The sequence below is a fragment of the Anomaloglossus baeobatrachus genome, chromosome 7 (genome assembly GCF_048569485.1).
Source record: "Anomaloglossus baeobatrachus isolate aAnoBae1 chromosome 7, aAnoBae1.hap1, whole genome shotgun sequence".
NCBI classification, from domain to species: domain Eukaryota; kingdom Metazoa; phylum Chordata; class Amphibia; order Anura; family Aromobatidae; genus Anomaloglossus; species Anomaloglossus baeobatrachus.
Window position 1 is genome coordinate 290,626,588 of NC_134359.1, and position 18,426 is coordinate 290,645,013.

The 18,426-nt window shown below is 49.5% G+C and overlaps 1 protein-coding gene across 3 annotated transcripts in view; it reads left to right on the forward strand.

The window, feature by feature from the left end:
• Positions 1 to 1,356: 1,356 nt before the first annotated feature.
• The window catches only part of RGS11 (regulator of G protein signaling 11), an 88,619-nt gene continuing 71,549 nt past the window's right edge, over positions 1,357 to 18,426 (forward strand). For all 3 annotated transcript variants that reach the window (XM_075318407.1, XM_075318408.1, XM_075318409.1), the window contains exons 1-2: positions 1,357 to 1,487; positions 12,426 to 12,522. In XM_075318407.1, the coding sequence (XP_075174522.1) occupies positions 1,425 to 1,487; positions 12,426 to 12,522 (160 nt within the window). In that variant the 5' untranslated portion in view covers positions 1,357 to 1,424. The remainder of the gene's footprint in view (positions 1,488 to 12,425; positions 12,523 to 18,426) is intronic.

The following is an 18,426-nucleotide window of genomic DNA, read 5'->3' on the forward strand; positions in this document are numbered from 1 at the left end:
GATTGCAGTCCGCCCGGGTCCTGTGCACACATCGTCCAGCAGGTGGCAGTAGATTGCAGTCCGCCCGGGTCCTGTGCACACATCGTCCAGCAGGTGGCAGTAGACTGCAGTCCGCCCGGGTCCTGTGCGCACATCGTCCAGCAGGTGGCAGTAGATTGCAGTCCGCCCGGGTCCTGTGCACACATCGTCCAGCAGGTGGCAGCAGAGTGCAGTCCGCCGGGGTCCTGTGCACACATCGTCCAGCAGGTGGCAGTAGATTGCAGTCCGCCCGGGTCCTGTGCACACATCGTCCAGCAGGTGGCAGCAGAGTGCAGTCCGCCCGGGTCCTGTGCACACATCGTCCAGCAGGTGGCAGTAGATTGCAGTCCGCCCGGGTCCTGTGCACACATCGTCCAGCAGGTGGCAGCAGAGCGCAGTCCGCCCGGGTCCTGTGCACACATCGTCCAGCAGGTGGCAGTAGACTGCAGTCCGCCCGGGTCCTGTGCGCACATCGTCCAGCAGGTGGCAGTAGACTGCAGTCCGCCCGGGTCCTGTGCACACATCGTCCAGCAGGTGGCAGTAGATTGCAGTCCGCCCGGGTCCTGTGCACACATCGTCCAGCAGGTGGCAGTAGACTGCAGTCCGCCCGGGTCCTGTGCACACATCGTCCAGCAGGTGGCAGTAGATTGCAGTCCGCCCGGGTCCTGTGCACACATCGTCCAGCAGGTGGCAGTAGACTGCAGTCCGCCCGGGTCCTGGGTCCTGTGCGCACATCGTCCAGCAGGTGGCAGTAGATTTGCAGTCCGCCCGGGTCCTGTGCACACATCGTCCAGCAGGTGGCAGTAGACTGCAGTCCGCCCGGGTCCTGTGCGCACATCGTCCAGCAGGTGGCAGTAGATTGCAGTCCGCCCGGGTCCTGTGCACACATCGTCCAGCAGGTGGCAGCAGAGTGCAGTCCGCCCGGGTCCTGTGCACACATCGTCCAGCAGGTGGCAGTAGATTGCAGTCCGCCCGGGTCCTGTGCACACATCGTCCAGCAGGTGGCAGCAGAGTGCAGTCCGCCCGGGTCCTGTGCACACATCGTCCAGCAGGTGGCAGTAGACTGCAGTCCGCCCGGGTCCTGTGCGCACATCGTCCAGCAGGTGGCAGTAGACTGCAGTCCGCCCGGGTCCTGTGCGCACATCGTCCAGCAGGTGGCAGTAGATTGCAGTCCGCCCGGGTCCTGTGCACACATCGTCCAGCAGGTGGCAGTAGACTGCAGTCCGCCCGGGTCCTGTGCACACATCGTCCAGCAGGTGGCAGCAGAGCGCAGTCCGCCCGGGTCCTGTGCGCACATCGTCCAGCAGGTGGCAGTAGATTGCAGTCCGCCCGGGGTCTCCGCTCACTTGCTGCCTGTGCTCAGTGGTGACACACACGGATCTGCTCCTCTCCTCATCACCATCATCATGACCATCAATAACCTGCAGCACGGGAAGAACTACAAAGTCCAGATGTCATGTCTGACCAAGGTAAGCCCCAGCGGCTCGCTCCATATCACAGACATGTTTAACTCCTTGCATTCCAGCAGCGCAGATCTGACAGATGTGGAGGCAGCGATCCTGCTCCAGATGTCGCCCCCATATAGCGCCGTGTGGATGTAGCAGAGCTGAGCTCCGGGGCTGCACTGCTTGTATAATACTACTAATATTGCTCCAGTATTTCCTGCAGTCCTAAGTAAAACCACTGAAACGAAAATGATCAAGATAATTAAATCAGTAGATTACTTGCAGTCCCATGTAACTAAAACATCAATTGATACAGGTTTACTTGAAGTCCCATGTAAAGCCACCCATTTTATGCAATAGGTAAAGCAGTAGTCGTACTTGCAGCCCAGTGTAAACCCTGATATCTGTAGCGCTTTGGGCAGTCCTATGTAAGACTACAGGTAAAACTGCATAATAACTTGTTACAGTGGTTTTTTTTTAAGTGCTATGTAAAGCCGCAGATCAGACGCATGAGGTGAAGCCTGTGATCTAATAAAATCATTTGTATAGTTACCTGCAGTCCTATGTAAACCCAAACAATTTGTATTATAGCATACCCCATACCATTTACTTGCAGTCCCATGTAACGCCCCAAATCATACTTACAAGGTAAAACCAGGAGCTTCACTTGCAGTCTTATGTAATGCTTGAGATAGTGTAATGAGATGATCTTGAATGTTTCTTGCAGTCCTATGTAAAACCCTATATGATGCATTATAATGATGTCATACCGTAGGTTTACTTGCAGTCCTATGTAAAGCCGATGATCATACGCATGAGATAAAACCTGTGACAATGTGATAAAATAACCTAATCTGTAACATTACTTGCAGTCCTATGTAAAAGTACAGATATTGCATTATAATGTGGAACAAATTGTTTAATTGCAGTCCCATGTAAACTCACTGATGGTACATAGAAAATAAGGCAGTAGGTTTAATCTCAGCCCGATTTAAAGCTGCCGCTTTACCAGCAGTCCTATGTAAACCACAGATAATGCCTTAGAATGTAATACAGTTAATATATTTGCAGTCCTATGTAAGGCAATATATAATACACATAAGAAAAAGGCAGAATGTTTATTTGCAGTCATATTTGAAGCCTCAGATATCATAAATAATCTGGAGGAATTATTGCAGTCCCATGTAAAACACAGATTATATGTTATAACAGTGTACAGATATATATTTATCAAGCCAGATATATTATCATTTTTTAAGATAAATTGCAGTCCTATGTAAAAATGGAGATTCATGATATGATACTGTAGTAGGACTACATGCAGTCCTATGCAAATTTATCAGATAACACATTTTGAATAGAAGATTTGGGGGATTAACTGCAGTCCAGTGTAAAGCCGTGAGTCTTCATGATAATAAGTGCAGTCCCATGTAAATGCAGAGCCGACAAGGTGTGATGTGATAGTGTTAGCTCTGCTATATGGCCGTGTGTACCTCGCTCTCCCCGCAGGATGATGAGCGCTCAGCTGCAGCTACATCAGGACACCGAGCAAATTCCCAGATAAAGAGAGTTATATATAGACGACATGGAATCTGCTCTGCTGGAAGTAACGGAGCGAGGAGCGACCATCACCCCCATCATCACCACCACCGGCAATGTCACCACCGTCACCCCCATCATCACCACCAGCAATGTCACCACCGTCACCCCCATCATCACCACCAGCAATGTCACCCCCGTCACCCCCATCATCACACCAGCAATGTCACCACCATCACCCCCATCATCACCACCAGCAATGTCACCACCGTCACCCCCATCATCACCACCACCAGCAATGTCACCACCATCACCCCCATCATCACCACCACCAGCAATATCACCACCATCACCCCCATCATCACCACCACCAGCAATGTCACCATCACCCCCATCATCACCACCACCAGCAATGTCACCACCGTCACCCCCCCATCATCACCAGCAATGTCACCACCATCACCCCCATCATCACCACCACCAGCAATGTCACATCACCCCCATCATCACCACCACCAGCAATGTCACCGTCACCTAAATCATCACCACCACCAGCAATGACACTGTCACCCCCATCATCACCACCAGCAATGTCACCACCATCACCCCCATCATCACCACCAGCAATGTCACCACCGTCACCCCCATCATCACCACCAGCAATGTCACCACCATCACCCCCATCATCACCACCACCAGCAATGTCACCACCATCACCCCCATCAGCAATGTCACCACCGTCACCCCCATCACCACCAGCAATGTCACCACCATCACCCCCATCATCACCACCACCAGCAATGTCACCCTCCATAACCCCCATCATCACCACCACCGCAATGTCACCACCGTCACCCCCCATCATCACCACCAGCAATGTCACCACCATCACCCCCATCATCACCACCACCAGCAATGTCACCACCATCACCCCCATCTTCACCACCACCAGCAAAGTCACCACCATCACCCCCATCATCACCACCAGCAATGTCACCACCATCACCCCCATCATCACCACCGGCAATGTCACCACCGTCACCCCCATCATCACCACCACCAACAATGTCACCACCATCACCCCCATCATCACCACCACCAGCAATGTTACCACCGTCACCCCCATCATCACCACCAGCAATGTCACCACCATCACCCCCATCATCACCACCACCAGCAATGTCACCACCATCACCCCCATCATCACCACCACCAGCAATGTCACCCCCGTCACCCCCATCATCACCCCCATCATCACCACCAGCAATGTCACCACCATCACCCCCATCATCACCACCAGAAATGTCACCACCATCACCCCCATCATCACCACCACCAGCAATGTCACCACCATCACCCCCATCATCACCACCACCAGCAATGTCACCACCATCACCCCCATCATCACCACCACCAACAATGTCACCACCGTCACCCCCATCATCACCACCACCAGCAATGTCACCACCGTCACCCCCATCATCACCAGCAGCAATGTCACCACCATCACCCCCATCATCACCACCACCAGCAATGTCACCACCGTCACCCCCATCATCACCACCACCAGCAATGTCACCACCGTCACCCCCCATGATCACCACCAGCAATGTCACCTCCATCACCCCCATCATCACCACCAGCAATGTCACCCCGGTCACCCCCATCATCACCACCAGCAATGTCACCACCATCACCCCCATCATCACCACCAGCAATGTCACCACCATCACCCCCATCATCACCACCACCAGCAATGTCACCACCGTCACCCCCATCATCACCACCACCAGCAATGTCACCACCGTCACCCCCATCATCACCACCAGCAATGTCACCTCCATCACCCCCATCATCACCACCAGCAATGTCACCACCATCACCCCCATCATCACCACCACCAGCAATGTCACCTCCATCATCCCCCATCATCACCACCAGCAATGTCACCTCCATCATCCCCCATCATCACCACCAGCAATGTCACCACCATCACCCCCATCATCACCACCAGCAATGTCACCTCCATCATCCCCCATCATCACCACCAGCAATGTCACCTCCATCATCCCCCATCATCACCACCAGCAATGTCACCTCCATCACCCTTCAGTATTCGGTGACCGCCCGTCTCCTCCGTCCTCAGTATTCGGTGACCGCCCATCTCCTCCGTCCTCAGTATTCGGTGACCGCCCATCTCCTCCGTCCTCAGTATTCAGTTACCGCCCGTCTCCTCCGTCCTCAGTATTCGGTGACCGCCCATCTCCTCCATCCTCAGTATTCGGTGACCTCCCGTCTCCTCCATCCTCAGTATTCAGCGACCGCCCGTCTCCTCCATCCTCAGTATTCAGTGACCAACCGTCTTCTCCATCCTCAGTATTCGGCGACCGCCCGTCTCCTCCATCCTCAGTATTCGGTGACCTCCCGTCTCCTCCATCCTCAGTATTCAGTGACCTCCCGTCTCCCCCATCCTCAGTATTCAGTGACCTCCCGTCTCCTCCATCCTCAATATTCAGTGAACGCCCGTCTCCTCTATCCTCAGTATTCAGTGACCTCCCGTCTCCTCCATCCTCAATATTCAGTGACCTCCCGTCTCCTCCATCCTCAGTATTCAGTGACCGCCCGTCTCCTCTATCCTCAATATTCAGTGACCTCCCGTCTCCTCCATCCTCAGTATTCAGTGATCGCCCGTCTCCTCTACCCTCAGTATTCAGTGACCTCCCGTCTCCTCCATCCTCAGTATTCGGTGACCTCCCGTCTCCTCCATCCTCAGTATTCAGTGACCGCCCGTCTCCTCTATCCTCAATATTCAGTGACCTCCCGTCTCCTCCATCCTCAGTATTCAGTGACCTCCCGTCTCCTCCATCCTCAGTATTCAGTGACCTCCCGTCTCCTCCATCCTCAATATTCAGTGACCGCCCGTCTCCTCTATCCTCAGTATTCAGTGACCTCCCGTCTCCTCCATCCTCAATATTCAGTGACCTCCCGTCTCCTCCATCCTCAGTATTCAGTGACCGCCCGTCTCCTCTATCCTCAATATTCAGTGACCTCCCGTCTCCTCCATCCTCAGTATTCAGTGACCGCCCGTCTCCTCTATCCTCAATATTCAGTGACCTCCCGTCTCCTCTATCCTCAATATTCAGTGACCGCCCGTCTCTTCCATCCTCAGTATTCAGTGACCTCCCGTCCCCTCCATCCTCAGTGTTCAGTGACCTCCCGTCTCCTCCATCCTCAGTATTTAGTGACCGCCTGTCTCCTCCATCCTCAGTATTCAGTGACCTCCCGTCTCCTCTATCCTCAGTATTCGGTGACCTCCCGTCTCCTCCATCCTCAGTATTCAGTGACCGCCCGTCTCCTCCATCCTCAGTATTCGGTGACCGCCCGTCTCCTCCATCCTCAGTATTCAGTGACCGCCCGTCTCCTCCATCCTCAGTATTCAGTGACCGCCCGTCTCCTCCATCCTCAGTATTCAGTGACCGCCCGTCTCCTCCATCCTCAGTATTCAGTGACCGCCCGTCTCCTCCATCCTCAGTATTCAGTGACCACCCGTCTCCTCCATCCTCAATATTCAGTGACCTCCCGTCTCCTCCATCCTCAGTATTCAGACCCCGCACTCTTCAGACCCCACATCCTTCAGACCCCGCACTCTTCAGACCCCACACCCTTCAGACCCCGCATCCTTCAGACCCCGCACCCTTCAGACCCCGCATCCTTCAGACCCCGCATCCTTCAGACCTCGCATCCTTCAGACCCCGCATCCTTCAGACCACGCACTCTTCAGACCCCGCACCCTTCAGACCCCGCCCTCTTCAGACCCGCACCCTTTAGACCTCGCACCTTTCAAACCTCGCACCCTTTAGACCCCGCACCCTTAAGACCCCGCACCCTTCAGACCCCGCACCCTTCAGACCCCGCACCCTTCAGACCCCGCACCCTTCAGACCCCACATCCTTCAGACCCCGCACTCTTCAGACCCCACACCCTTCAGACCCCGCACTCTTCAGACGCCACACCCTTCAGACCCCGCACTCTCCAGACCCCGCATCCTTCAGACCCCGCACTCTTCAGACCCCGCACCCTTCAGACCCGCCCTCTTCAGACCCGCACCCTTTAGACCTCGCACCCTTTAGACCCCGCACCCTTCAGACCCCGCACCCTTCAGACCCCGCACCCTTCAGACCCCGCACCCTTCAGACCCTGCACCCTTCAGACCCTGCACCCTTCAGACCCTGCACCCTTCAGATCCCGCACCCTTCAGACCCCAAGCCCTTCAGACCCCGCACCCTTCAGACCCCGCACTCTTCAGACCCCGCACTCTTCAGACCCCGCACTCTTCAGACCCCGCACTCGTCAGACCCCGCACTCTTCAGACCCCTCACTCTTCAGACCCCGCACTCTTCAGACCCCGCACTCTTCAGACCCCGCACTCTTCAGACCCCGCACTCTTCAGACCCCGCACTCTTCAGACCCCGCACCCTTCAGACCCCGCACCCTTCAGACCCCGCACCCTTCAGACCCCGCACCCTTCAGACCCCGCACCCTTCAGACCCCGCACTCTTCAGACCCCGCACCCTTCAGACCCCGCACCCTTCAGACCCCGCATCCTTCAGACCCCACATCCTTCAGACCCCGCACTCTTCAGACCCCACACCCTTCAGACCCCGCACTCTTCAGACCCCACCCCCTTCAGACCCCGCGCTCTCCAGACCCCGCATCCTTCAGACCCCGCACTCTTCAGACCCCGCACCCTTCAGACCCGCCCTCTTCAGACCCGCACCCTTTAGACCTCGCACCCTTTAGACCCCGCACCCTTCAGACCCCGCACCCTTCAGACCCCGCACCCTTCAGACCCTGCACCCTTCAGACCCTGCACCCTTCAGACCCTGCACCCTTCAGACCCTGCACCCTTCAGATCCCGCACCCTTCAGACCCCAAGCCCTTCAGACCCCGCACCCTTCAGACCCCGCACTCTTCAGACCCCGCACTCTTCAGACCCCGCACTCTTCAGACCCCGCACTCGTCAGACCCCGCACTCTTCAGACCCCTCACTCTTCAGACCCCGCACTCTTCAGACCCCGCACTCTTCAGACCCCGCACTCTTCAGACCCCGCACCCTTCAGACCCCGCACCCTTCAGACCCCGCACCCTTCAGACCCCGCACCCTTCAGACCCCGCACCCTTCAGACCCCGCACTCTTCAGACCCCGCACCCTTCAGACCCCGCACTCTTCAGACCCCGCACCCTTCAGACCCCGCACCCTTCAGACCCCGCACTCTTCAGTTCCCGCACTCTTCAGTTCCCGCACTCTTCAGACCCCGCACCCTTCAGACCCCGCACCCTTCAGACCCCGCACTCCTCAGACCCCGCACTCTTCAGACCCCGCACTCTTCAGACCCCGCACTCTTCAGACCCCGCACTCGTCAGACCCCGCACTTTTCAGACCCCGCACTCTTCAGACCCCGCACTCTTCAGACCCCGCACTCTTCAGACCCCGCACTCTTCAGACCCCGCACTCTTCAGACTCCGCACCCTTCAGACTCCGCACCCTTCAGACCCCGCACTCTTCAGACCCCGCACTCTTCAGACCCCGCACCCTTCAGACTCCGCACCCTTCAGACCCCGCACTCTTCAGACCCCGCACTCTTCAGACCCCGCACTCTTCAGACCCCGCACTCTTCAGACCCCGCACTCTTCAGACCTTGCACACTTCACACCCCGGACACTTCAATCCTATCACTCCTATAAGAAAACGTGTGTGCTCCTCTGGGTGGCCAGACTTTGTGCTCTTCAGGAGTCTAGGAAAGTTGGGTGCCCGCAATGGGGGCCATGCGCAGATTTTCCCCTCCTCTGCTCAGTAGAGAGCGGCGCTGAGACTCCTCCATCTGTTCTCAGATCTGACTCCACTCAGCAAGAAAACCGACAAGACGCAAAGAATCTGGTAATCAGAGCGGAGGAGAGCGGCTGATTACACCCAAATATTCCCATTTACTTCATAATGATCCACACGACCGCCAGGTGCACAGGATGGCGACGTATCACACCCCAGAGGCTTAGATACACCAACCCAGCACACAGTATCCACATCATAGGCTTAGATACACGGTAATACAATTTCATCTCCTTTGATTTTCTTGAATTGCCCTCCTGTGCTAAGTGCAGAAATGACATTGTGCCGATATAACACGACCGGATGTGCTGACATTGAAGTGGCCACTTGGCTGAAATGCATTAGATGGATAAAAAATACCCAGAAATCCTCAGAGATAATCTCCCTGTAGATGAAATTCTGCTGCCAGAGACATCCCGAATCCGTAATTATACACATGTCACAGCGTAAACCCCCCATACTATTACATGTGACTGTGTACACCGCTATATACATTGTACAGAACTGCCACAGGGTATAGTTATATTACTGTGTATACAGGGCAATATTATACTGGTTATATTCTTGTACATAGGGGGCAGTATTATAGTAGTTATATTCTTGTACATAGGAGCAGTATTATAGCAGTTATATTCTTGTACATAGGGAGCAGTATTATAGTAGTTATATTCTTGTACATAGGGGCAGTATTATAGTAGATATATTCTTGTACATAGGAGCAGTATTATAGCAGTTATATTCTTGTACATAGGGGGCAGTGTTATCGTAGTTATATTCTTGTACATAGGGGCAGTGTTATAGTAGTAATATTCTTGTACATAGGGGCAGTATTATAGTAGTTATATTCTTGTACATAGAAGCAGTATTATAGTAGTTATATTCTTGTACATAGGAGCAGTATTATAGCAGTTATATTCTTGTACATAGGGGCAGTATTATAGTAGTTATATTCTTGTAAATAGGAGCAGTATTATAGTAGTTATATTCTTGTATATAGGGGGCAGTATTATAGTAGTTATATTCTTGTATATAGGAGCAGTATTATAGTAGCTATATTCTTGTACATAGGGTGCAGTATTATAGTAGCTATATTCTTGTACATAGGAGCAGTATTATGGTAGTTATATTCTTGTACATAGGAGAAGTATTATAGTAGTTATATTCTTGTACATAGGGGGCAGTATTATAGTAGTTATATTCTTGTACATAGGAGCAGTATTATAGTAGTTATATTCTTGTACATAGGGGGCAGTATTATAGTAGTTATATTCTTGTATATAGGGGGCAGTATTATAGTAGTTATATTCTTGTACATAGGGTGCAGTATTATAGTAGCTATATTCTTGTACATAGGAGCAGTATTATAGTAGTTATATTCTTGTACATAGGGGCAGTATTATAGTAGTTATATTCTTGTATATAGGAGCAGTATTATAGTAGTTATATTCTTGTAAATAGGGGGGCAGTATTATAGTAGTTATATTCTTGTACATAAGGGCAGTATTATAGTAATTATATTCTTGCACATAGGGGTAGTATTATAGTAGTTATATTCTTGTACATAGGGGCAGTATTATAGTAGTTATATTCTTGTACATAGGAGCAGTATTATAGTAGTTATATTCTTGTACATAGGAGCAGTATTATAGTAGTTATATTCTTGTACATAGGGGCAGTATTATAGTAGTTATATTCTTGTATATAGGAGCAGTATTATAGTAGTTATATTCTTGTACATAGGGGGCAGTATTATAGTAGTTATATTCTTGTATATAGGAGCAGTATTATAGTAGTTATATTCTTGTACATAGGGGGCAGTATTATAGTAGTTATATTCTTGTACATAGGGGACAGTATTATAGTAGTTATATTCTTGTATATAGGAGCAGTATTATAGTAGTTATATTCTTCTACATAGGGGCAGTATTATAGTAGTTATATTCTTCTACATAGGGGCAGTATTATAGTAGTTATATTCTTCTACATAGGGGCAGTATTATAGTAGTTATATTCTTGTACATAGGGGACAGTATTATAGTAGTTATATTCTTGTATATAGGAGCAGTATTATAGTAGTTATATTCTTGTAAATAGGGGGGCAGTATTATAGTAGTTATATTCTTGTACATAAGGGCAGTATTATAGTAATTATATTCTTGCACATAGGGGTAGTATTATAGTAGTTATATTCTTGTACATAGGGGCAGTATTATAGTAGTTATATTCTTGTACATAGGGGGCAGTATTATAGTAGTTATATTCTGATACATAGGGGAGCAGTATTATAGCAGTTATATTCTTGCACATAGGGGTAGTATTATAGTAGTTATATTCTTGTACATAGGGGCAGTATTATAGTAGTTATATTCTTGTACATAGGAGCAGTATTATAGTAGTTATATTCTTGTAAATAGGGGGGCAGTATTATAGTAGTTATAGTCTTGTACATAGGCGCAGTATTATAGTAGTTATATTCTTGTAAATAGGGGGGCAGTATTATAGTAGTTATAGTCTTGTACATAGGGGCAGTATTATAGTAGTTATATTCTTGTACATAGGAGCAGTATTATAGTAGTTATATTCTTGTACATAGGGGCAGTATTATAGTAGTTATATTCTTGTACATAGGAGCAGTATTATAGTAGTTATATTCTTGTACATAGAGGGCAGTATTATAGTAGTTATATTCTTGTACATAGAGGCAGTATTATAGTAGTTATATTCTTGTACATAGAGGCAGTATTATAGTAGTGATATTCTTGTACATAGAGGCAGTATTATAGTAGTTATATTCTTGTACATAGGGGGCAGTATTATAGTAGTTATAGTCTTGTACATAGGGGCAGTATTATAGTAGTTATATTCTTATACATAGGAGCAGTATTATAGCAGTTATATTCTTGTACATAGGGGACAGTATTATAGTAGTTATATTCTTGTACATAGGGGCAGTATTATAGTAGCTATATTCTTGTACATAGGAGCAGTATTATAATAGTTATATTCTTGTACATAGGGGCAGTATTATAGTAGTTATATTCTTGTACATAGAGGCAGTATTATAGTAGTTATATTCTTGTACATAGGGGGCAGTATTATAGTAGTTATATTCCTATACATAGGAGCAGTATTATAATAGTTATATTCTTGTACATAGGGGGCAGTATTATAGTAGTTATATTCTTGTACATAGAGGCAGTATTATAGTAGTTATATTCTTGTATATAGGATCAGTATTATAGTAGTTATATTCTTGTACATAGGGGCAGTATTATAGTAGTTATATTCCTGTACATAGGGGGCAGTATTATAGTAGTTATATTCTTGTACATAGGGGCAGTATTATAGTAGTTATATTCTTGTACATAGGGCAGTATTATAGTAGTTATATTCTTGTACATAGGGGGCAGTATTATAGTAGTTATATTCTTGTACATAGGGGGCAGTATTATAGTAGTGATATTCTTGTATATAGGGGGCAGTATTATAGTAGTTGTCTATTTTAACATTCTCTCCTTCAATTGTTGTATTGTTAGATGGAGCGCCTGATTGTGGCCATGCAAGACCCAGACGTTGGCATTAAGATGAGAAACCAGCGCTTGCTGATCACTGTCATCCCTCACGCTATGACCGGTAAGACCTGAGGTCATCATAATATAAAGGATTGTGTTCTGGGGTTTTCCATTGGTCGGGGCGTTATCTCCGCTCCGTCCGTCAGGTCGTTACTTTTATATAATTGCTTTGACTTTGACCCAGGATTTGAAATTTAAATTTTAAAGAACGGAATCTTCCAAAAAATAACCGTCTGTCGCTTTTTCGACCGTTCTGTTTGGGCTCCTATTATATAAAAATGTGTAATATTTTGTTTTTATATCCCTTGGCTATCTTCACCATGTAGTAATTGATTTCAATATTCATGAAATATTAAACAAATTTCAGTAATTTTGACTTCACATATCGGCTAAAAATTTTTGAAAAATTAAAGTGTTTTCCTTATTATCATAGACGGATATTACCAGATACTGCTCGGAAAAACAAGCACTTTTTCCATTTACTGTTTTTAAAAATTTGCATCTGTTTTTGAGATATTAATACTTTTCTTTACAGCTTGTTGCCTAGGAGACCGACCACCTCTGCTGTAGCAATGGTGGCCAAATATATGCAGTGCTTACAAGCTCTTTACTATTAGGCTTGTAATTACTTTTTTTAAGCTGGCCAAAACTTCTTTACCTCCTAATCCCAGCCAGCTTCAGTGCGGTGTTTACAAGCCAGGCGGCAGAGGTGGTCGGTTTCCTAGGGAACGAACGGTAAACAAAAGCAAAGTGTGAATATCTCAAGAACGGCTGCAAATTTTAACAAACAGTAAATTGCAAAATTGCTTGTTTTTACAGGCACTATCCAACAATACCCATATGTGAAGATGAGAAAACCCCCTCTAAATCAGCAATAATATCTTGAAAGTAATATTTTACATGGCAGAGGGTCTTTTCAACCCGTTATACAGTAGGACCGAAGTGCAACTAGTGCCCCTGTATAGGGAGATACCAACATTCCCAAATTTTTGGAAACAGTTCTGAAATTGTTAGCATCTAAAAAAGGGGGAGGGGTTGGTAAACTATTCGTACCGTAGCGCCGGCGTCCCTGGTGGGACGCCGACTTACTCACCGCCGCAGCCAGGTCCCGTACTACTCTGCTACCACGCAGTCTCCTGTGCCTTTAAGAGGAGTGCCGGCATGCACATGCACATACTAGGGGCACTCCCAGGAAAACTGTGCGGCATGTGCAGGACCCGGGAGGGAAGGAAGGCGCACATCTTAGGGGCACTTCCAGGAATCCTGTGTGGCATGTACAGGGCCCGGGAGGGAAGGAAGGCACACATCTTAGGGGCACTCCCGGGAACCCTGTGTGGCATGTACAGGGCCCGTGAGGGAAGAAATTTGCACATCTTAGGGGCACTCCCAGGAATCCTGTGTGGTATGTACAGGGCCCGGGAGGGAAGGAAGGCGCACATCTTAGGGGCACTCCTGGGAACCATGTGTGGCATGTACAGGACCCAGGAGGGAAGGAAGGCGAACATCTTAGGGGAACGCCCAGGAACCCTGTGTGGCATGTACAGGACCCAGGAGGGAAGGAAGGCGCACATCTTAGGGGAACTCCCGGGAACCCTGTGTGGCATGTACAGGACCCAGGAGGGAAAGGAAGGCGTACATCTTAGGGGCACTCCCAGGAACCCTGTGTGGCATGTACAGGCCCGGGAGGGAAGGAAGGCGCACATCTTAGGGGCACTCCCAGGAATCCTGTGTGGCATGTACAGGACTCAGGAGGGAAGGAAGGCGCACATCTTAGGGTAACGCTCGGGAACCCTGTGTGGCATGTACAGGACCCAGGAGGGAAGGAAGGCGCACATCTTAGGGGAACTCCCGGGAACCCTGTGTGGCATGTACAGGACCCAGGAGGGAAAGGAAGGCGTACATCTTAGGGGCACTCCCAGGAACCCTGTGTGGCATGTACAGGGCCCGGGAGGGAAGGAAGGCGCACATCTTAGGGGCACTCCCAGGAATCCTGTGTGACATGTACAGGGCCCGGGAGGGAAGGAAGGCACACATCTTAGGGGCACTCCCGGGAACCCTGTGTGGCATGTACAGGGCCTGGGAGGGAAGGAAGTCGCACATCTTAGGGGCACTCTCAGGAACCCTGTGTGGCATGTACAGGGCCCGGGAGGGAAGGAAGGCGCACATCTTAGGGGCACTCCCAGGAACCCTGTGTGGCATGTACAGGACCCGGGAGGGAAGGAAGGTTCACATCTTAGGGGCACTCACAGGAACCTTGTGTGGCATGTACATAGCCTGGGAGGGAAGGAAGGATATCCTGCTTTCTTCCCCTCCCGGGCCCTGTACATGCCGCACAGGGTTGCCGGGAGTGCACCTAAGATGCACGCTCGCACACCGGCCCTCCTCTTAAAGTAACAGCTCGCCATTTCCCGGAAATGCCTCTGACTGAGAGGCACTGTGTATTTAAGGCACCCTCCAATTAGGGGAGGTGCCTGCACAATGCCTGTAGTTAGTTAGTCAGTCTGCTACCTAGCTAGTTGTCAGATCCTTAGCTCCTTTCCTGTTAACCCTGTGTCCGTCTCCAGTACCTGCCTTCCGATACCTATCTATCATTGCCGTGCCCACCATTCCTGTCCGTACCCACATGTCCAGCCTCCCTCAGTCACCCCACCTGTACCCATCTATTCCTGTGTCTGGTCACTGCACTATGAGTGTTACCTGTTGTCCACCTCTTGGTGGTAGCTGGTTTAAGCCCCCCAATAAGGGGTAAGCCCAGGTCCCCCCTGTGGTCCAGTAGGTCCACTAATCCCACTCACAGCCATGAGCGTTACATAGACAACTGGGCGTTTCTATTCTGTTTGGAGGCGGGGCTTAAAAAAATCCATATTTTACAAACATTTCCATAGTTCCAGGCACCTCACAAGAATTTCGGATCTTATCAAGGGTTTGGGGAATAAAAAAGTGTAAAGAAAGAGCTATAAAATTTCGAAAGACGTTTTATTCCTCGCACTGCCAAGAAGCATTGTGCTTCTGGAGAACGTGCGGATCTAGGTTACGTCTTCTTCACACTTCCATGAAAAGAATCTTCCTTGAGAAATTCCATTTCTGGAAATATCTGCGCAGTGAATTCCTCTGGGCGCACATTTCAGAAACCGGCTAATTAGGTGAGAATATTTTTATGCTCCGATGGTTCGGAGTTTCTTAGTGATAAGTTCCTGAGAATTTCCTGCCGGGGTAAAAAAAAAAAAAAAAAAATCCATAAATATTACTGAAAGTAGATTTAATAAGCGGAGAAATGACGGGTGGGCACACGAAGGGTTAACCAGCCGCGATCACTGGACTTTCATTGTCGGGGGAAGCCTCAAAATTGGGATTCTGCAGATTTTTGGGAATGTTTACCCGTTTCATAATTGGTGCGAATTTTCCGCAGCGTTTCTGCACCAAAAATCTGCGTGTGTTTCAAGCGGATTTTGCTGCAGATTTCCGCTTCAAAAGGTGAACACCGCCATTACTTTTGTAAATTTTAAGAAACTGAATTTGTATTTTGACTCTTAAAATCCTAGGCGATGATTCTCCGCATGTAAAGCATTTTACAATTTCAGCAATTTTTTTTTTGTTTTTTTAGGGTGCGGAATCTGCTCTGAAATTGTCCATGGTGCATTTTTTAAAAATCCACATCAATTTCTGTTGTAGAAATGCACTTTTTTTGGATTAGATTTTATCCTTTAATTGTGAAGGGGACCCTTAAATCCTAAATTTGATGCTTATTTGAAGCAAATAAAATCCCACGAATAAGCGCAGAAAATGTGCGCAGATTCTAGAGGCAGAAACGGTGCAGATTTCAGTTTGGAAATTTGAGGGTAAAATCTGCTTTGTGTGAACTCAGCTTTAGTTTAGTACACAGAAATTTCAACCTTTGCAATGGAAGAAGTTATATTTGCCCCAAAAATTCAGCAAAATCTGCGTGGAAAATGTCTAATTTTTGCTGCAGAAAAATCAGTACCAAGTAGGTGATGTGTCAGCAACCGCCCTGCGGATAGGAGTCCTGGTGTATTGCTGCGTCCATCTCTCCTCCTCCTGCAGGGATGCGCTGGGACTCACCACTTCTTCCACGCTAGCCGGCGTTACTGCCCTCCTCCACATGGGCTTCTCCTCCTCTAGCCTCCCAGGGCCAGTGCGTGCCACACAGGGCCTCCGGTAATGTTCCTAGGGCGTGCATACATGCCGCTGCCTCCTAGGAAGTGACTCTCAGCCTTTCACTGAGACACTGGGTATTTAAGGCAAGCTCCCACTAGGGAAGGTGCCTGTTCAACACCACAGTTTAGTCACTTCAAGTCTGACTTGTCAGTTGTCAGGTCATCCTGCTTGTTTGTTCTGTCCCGTCTGGTCCCATCCTGCCCATACCTGGCTACCAGCTCGTCCTGCCTTTTGGCACCTGGTTCCAGTCGTGTAATGCCCGTGCCTGCCTACCAGCCCGTCCTGCCTGTTAGCACCTTGTTCCAGTCCAGTCCTTCCCGTACCTGGCTACCAGCCCATCCTGCCTGTTGACAACTGGTTCCTGTCCTCTCCTGCCTGTAGCTGTTGCCTGTCCATCCTGCCTTGTTGGTACTACTGATTGTTTCCATCCTGGCCATGCCCTCTGCCTTGCTATTTACTCTGTCTGTCCATCCTGACTTTCTGGTACTAGAGACTCTGCCTGTCCATCCTGACTTTCTGGTACTAGAGACTCTGTCTGTCCGTCCTGACCTGCTAGTACTAGAGACTCTGCCTGTCCGTCCTGACCTGCTGGTACTAGAGACTCTGTCTGTCCATCCTGACCTGCTGTTACTAGAGACTCTGCCTGTCCATCCTGACCTGCTGGTACTAGAGACTCTGCCTGTCCGTCCTGACCTGCTGGTACTAGAGACTCTGTCTGTCCATCCTGACCTGCTGTTACTAGAGACTCTGCCTGTCCATCCTGACCTGCTGTTACTAGAGACTCTGCCTGTCCATCCTGACTTTCTGGTACTAGAGACTCTGCCTGTCCGTCCTGACCTGCTGGTACCAGAGACTCTGTCTGTCCGTCCTGACCTCCTGGTACTAGAGACTCTGTCTGTCCATCCTGACCTGCTGGTACTAGAGACTCTGTCTGTCCATCCTGACCTGCTGGTACTAGAGACTCTGCCTGTCCATCCTGACCTGCTGGTACTAGAGACTCTGTCTGTCCCTCCTGACCTGCTGGTACTAGAGACTCTGCCTGTCCATCCTGACCTGCTGGTACTAGAGACTCTGTCTGTCCGTCCTGACCTGCTGGTACTATAGACTCTGCCTGTCCATCCTGACCTGCTGGTACTAGAGACTCTGTCTGTCCGTCCTGACCTGCTGGTACTAGAGACTCTGTCTGTCCATCCTGACCTGCTGGTACTATAGACTCTGTCTGTCCATCCTGACTTTCTGGTACTAGAGACTCTGTCTGTCCATCCTGACTTTCTGGTACTAGAGACTCTGTCTGTCCATCCTGACTTTCTGGTACTATAGACTCTGCCTGTCCATCCTGACTTTCTGGTACTAGAGACTCTGTCTGTCCATCCTGACCTGCTGGTACTATAGACTCTGCCTGTCCATCCTGACCTGCTGGTACTAGAGACTCTGTCTGTCCGTCCTGACCTGCTGGTACTAGAGACTCTGCCTGTCCATCCTGACCTGCTGGTACTAGAGACTCTGTCTGTCCGTCCTGACCTGCTGGTACTAGAGACTCTGTCTGTCCGTCCTGACCTGCTGGTACTAGAGACTCTGTCTGTCCATCCTGACCTGCTGGTACTAGAGACTCTGTCTGTCCGTCCTGACCTGCTGGTACTAGAGCCTCTGCCTGTCCATCCTGACCTTATGGTACTATAGACTCTGCCTGTCCATCCTGACCTGCTGGTACTAGAGACTCTGTCTGTCCGTCCTGACCTGCTGGTACTAGAGACTCTGCCTGTCCATCCTGACCTGCTGGTACTAGAGA